We start from the raw sequence: 4,350 nt of genomic DNA on the forward strand, positions 1-4,350 counted from the left end.
GGTTGCTACCTCTGTGTTTGACACTTGATATAGATCCTTGTAGGCCATGTAAACCATGAAGGAGTTAACACCTGCAAGACAAGGGAAGGAAGGAAATCAGGAAAAAGACGACATTAATATCACTACCACCTCTCATGGCTTTCATCCATGGGCCCTGAGCACACAGATCAGGTGCCTGCCCAACAGAAGGGAGACATTCTTATTTCCTCCATCTTATCACGCCCTCTTTTGCCTTATGAAATCAATAGTTCGTAAAGTGTTTCCTTGAAGAATTCTGTTGTCTTCTGTATCTTTGCTAACCCCAGTTCCCAGCACTCCAATTCAGAACATCAATAACTTTCAATTTGTTCAGTGAAGCAGACAACAAGGATATCACAATAGCACACCAGCTGGGCCTAGACACCAGGGGTTGCAACCCGTGGATGCACCATGTACTACAGTGAGGTGGGAATGCTTAACTTCTGGGTTCCCTTTCCTCCCTGTCCATTGGAAACACAACTCCCTCCTCATCAGGTAGCAGATCACCACTAAAGGAGGCAACCCTTTTTAAAGGCTTTTAGTCCCTCGGAGACAAGCATTTGGTCTTCATGGGAATGGGTTTATTTCACTATTTGTTGAACGAGTGGTTGTATACTAGGTTGGAGAGTGGGGTGCCTAGGAGAAAGATGGCATTAAAACAAACATTAAAAACTTCTTCTGAGTGATGTCTGGGTGACGGGACAAGCATTTAATCCTATCACTGGGGAAGCAGAGAAAGAAAGATTCCCATGAATTATTCTTTCTATCCCTTGCTATTCCTCATAAGTGTGATGTGGATTGGACTACATAAAAAGTATAAGGCAAGTCAGTAAGGCTCTATATCAAAATAAAATAAAACCTGAATCCTATATCTCCCTATCCCTACCTATTTGTTTCTAAGATATAGCAGACATATACTTACATTATGTATTTTCTGTTACTGAAACTATACCTTTGAATACAGACATGTGCAGCACATGAACAGAGGCATGCACACATACACAGAGTGTATGCATGGTTTGTGAGTATGTTATTTACCCTCCATTCTCTATAATCTATGTAAAGAAAAAACCGGGTAGTTGTGGCACACACCTTTAATCTCAGCATTGGAGAGTCAAGGGCATGTGTATCTCTATGAGTTCAAGACTAGCCTGCTCTACAGAGTGAGTTCCAGGACAGCCTAAGCTACACAGAGGGGGAAAAATGGATAAAAGAATAAATTTAGTTTTTTTAAACTAGAAATACTCTGGATTTTTATAATACAAGGATGCTGACTATATACTCATTGTGGTGCTTTGAACAGGAAATCTCCCACAGGTTCAATTACTTGATTGCTTGGTCATTAGGGGGTGGGGATTAGTGACAGGGATTAAGGTGTGGTCTTGTTGGAGTAGTTGTGGCCTTGGAGGTAATGTCAGTCTGGGTAGGCTTTGCGGTTTAAAACCCTCAAGCCAGGCATAGTGTCTTTCTTGTCGTGGTTGCGTGCTGATCTGGATATAAAACTCTCAGCTCCTTCTCCAGCACCAGATCTGCCTGCGAGCTGCCATGACTTTCACCATGACAAAGATGCCCTAAACCTCAGAGACTGTGAGCCAGCCTCAACTAAATGTTTTCTGGAAGTTGCCTTGATCATGATGTCGTCACAGCAACACAACATCGACTAAGACAGCCATTTTAACGACTGACTCTTCCACACAACACTACCTAAATTTCAAATGTAGAAACAAAAACGGACGTGAAACCTGGCCTCAGTGAACTATCAAAGCAAATGGGGACAGATAGCAATTAGTGCCTTGTACTTAACACCTAAGCCATCAGCATTATAGGAAAAGATCTATTGATTTTCACCAAAATAAATTGGTAGGTGAGATGGTAGAACAGAAAATCATTTTGAGGAAAGGAAAATAATTTTGGTTGAACCATCAGGGTCAACTTAGCTCACAGTCCCCCAGCCAAAAGAGGTTTTTAGTTCAAGAATGTCCTTACTCAGCAGGGGTCAGCTCCTGGCAACTTTCCACCTCATTCGCCTTTCCAAAAGCTTCTAAGTCATCCTAGGAATGACCCAGACCCTGTGTGCTGGTTAAATCATTCAATTTTCTACTCACAGACAAAACAAGAAGAGGGAGGGGCTAAGGGTGTGTTTTGTGTTCCCAAGGGTTGGGCAGGATTTATAGGGTACAGCAAGGGATAGAAAGAAAAAACAAATGTCTCTAAGGGAGCATTCTCTTCTCTCCATGTAGATACACTGTGTTCTCCTGAAGTCCTTGCACAGTGACCAGACAGGTCATCTGCTTTCAGCATCCATGCTGCTGCCTTTCCTTGCACTGCTTCCTTTTGCACTGGGCCTTCAGCAGAGGCTTACCCATCTCTCAGTTCCTAGATCCCCTTACAAAGCTGAGTGCATGGTACATATTTGCATAAGTGTATATGTTACTTGGGTGCTGAATATATGATGATCAGAACATAGGGAGAAACAGAAAATAGAAGAATCTAAGAAGATGGTGAAACTAAAATCATCTTCTCAGTGAGAGGACCCACTCCAACAACACACACACACACACACACACACACACACACACACACACGCACACACACACGCACACACACACACAGAGGCAGGGGACATACTGCTAGACTGCAGGAACATATTGTCATTCCTAACAAGAAGATTAATCTGTCCCTTGCTCCTGACATATCTTTGCCTTTCTTGAGAATGTCGTTATTACATAATATTAATAGTTTGGTCTTGAATAAAACAGACTTGGGTTAGAAATTCTTGCTCTCAGTGTTCTTAGTCATGTGACTTCAAGTAGGATCAGTCACTGTGTCTCAGTTTTTCCCTCTGCAAAACTGGCAACCTTGTACTTTACTGGTTAAAGTCAACTTGATTCAAGTTACAGTCACTTTGGAGCGGGGAACCTCGACTGCGAAAAAACTTTACCTGTGGGCAAGCCTGTGCTGCATTTTCTTGATTTGTTACGGTGAATGTGGGAAGCACCAGCTAAGTGTGGACAGTGCCATCCCTGGGCTGGCTGTCCGATGTGCTGTAAGAAGGCAGGCTGAGCAAGTCATGAGAAGCAAGCCAGTAAGTGGTGCTTCTTCCAGCCTTGTACTTCAGTTCCTGTCTCTAGGTTTCTGCCCTGCTTGAGTTCATGTTCTGGCTTTCTGCAATGATGAACTATCAGCTGCAAAATGAAACGAATCCTTTCCTCTAGTTGCTTTTGGTCATGATGCTTAATCACAGCAATAGAAACGTAACTAAGACATTCCTGGAGGTGATCATCATCTCTGGATTGCTCTATAGTTCACCAAATGTGATCCCGCGCAGGTACTCTGACCCTCTTGTTTTCTATCTGCAAAGTGACTAACACTACTTATCCCAAGAGGATCCTGTTAAATGTAAGCGAAGCTGCATGAAAGTGTAGAGTGCCCACACTCTAGAAAGCCCCACACTCAGCCCTCCCTCATGCTTAAGGGACCAGTCTCTAAACTAGGGGAGTGACACATGTGAGTGGGACGCTGTGGGAAGGGCGGACATGGCAGCCTAGAAACAGGAGGAGGAGGCTGGAGAGCATGCTGGGCTCACCTTTGTCTCTGCTGAGGTTCTGAACTTCCTGCTTCACGCTGTCGTTCCAGTGGGTGATGTCCACGTGCAAAGCATAGTCACAGCAGCTCTTCCCATCAGCCCACTCACGCCACTTCTCGTAGGCCTCGGTCAGGCTAGACTCAGGTTCAGGTAACACATGGTCAACTGAAAGATGAGGGCCAGATGTTCAAACTCCGAACAGTTTGGTTCTTCCCCAAACCCGGCAAGTTTGTTTCCTCTTGCAGCCTCTGTATCTTCAAAGATACCAGTGATTTCGATATCTAACATCAGGACTTGGGACAAGTTATTAGCTTTCTGAAACTTCAGTTTTCTCTTCTCCAAATGGGTTTTAAGTAGATATAGGTTATGAGAGCAGTTTGCCTCTGAGTTTGTTGTGTGATTAAGTCATAAGATGTATATAAATTGCTGCTGATACCTGGCACATACTAAGTGTTAATATGTGTTAAATGAGTACGTGCCATGAGACTGAGTCTCCATTAGTGACCAAAGTTGTGTTCCCTTCCCTGGATAGAAGGAGTTCTAGATGCATTGCTGTGGGAAAATTCTCAGTCTGCAGTCACCACCAGACACAGAGGAAGCAAGATGAGAGTGGCTCACTGATAAAAGATACCAAGTCATGTGATTAAACATAAACAAGAATTATGGGTTAATTTAAGCTGTAAGAGTTAGTTAATAATAAGCCTCAGTTAAAAGGCCTTCCAGTTTATAAATGTGTGTTTCTTTGG

At 43.4% G+C, this 4,350-nt stretch overlaps 1 protein-coding gene across 2 annotated transcripts in view; it reads right to left on the reverse strand.

Moving 5' to 3' along the window:
• The window catches only part of Dpysl3 (dihydropyrimidinase like 3), a 113,533-nt gene that overhangs the window by 31,385 nt on the left and 77,798 nt on the right, over window positions 1-4,350 (reverse strand). For both annotated transcript variants that reach the window (XM_050162050.1, XM_050162055.1), the window contains exons 4-5: window positions 3,605-3,769; window positions 10-71 (exon numbers count right to left, since the gene is read on the reverse strand). In XM_050162050.1, the coding sequence (XP_050018007.1) occupies window positions 10-71; window positions 3,605-3,769 (227 nt within the window). The remainder of the gene's footprint in view (window positions 1-9; window positions 72-3,604; window positions 3,770-4,350) is intronic.

This window comes from Alexandromys fortis, unplaced genomic scaffold (assembly GCF_014885135.2).
Source record: "Alexandromys fortis isolate MF-2015 unplaced genomic scaffold, M_Fortis_MF-2015_v1.1 scaffold_17, whole genome shotgun sequence".
In the NCBI taxonomy this organism is placed as follows: Eukaryota; Metazoa; Chordata; class Mammalia; order Rodentia; family Cricetidae; genus Alexandromys; species Alexandromys fortis.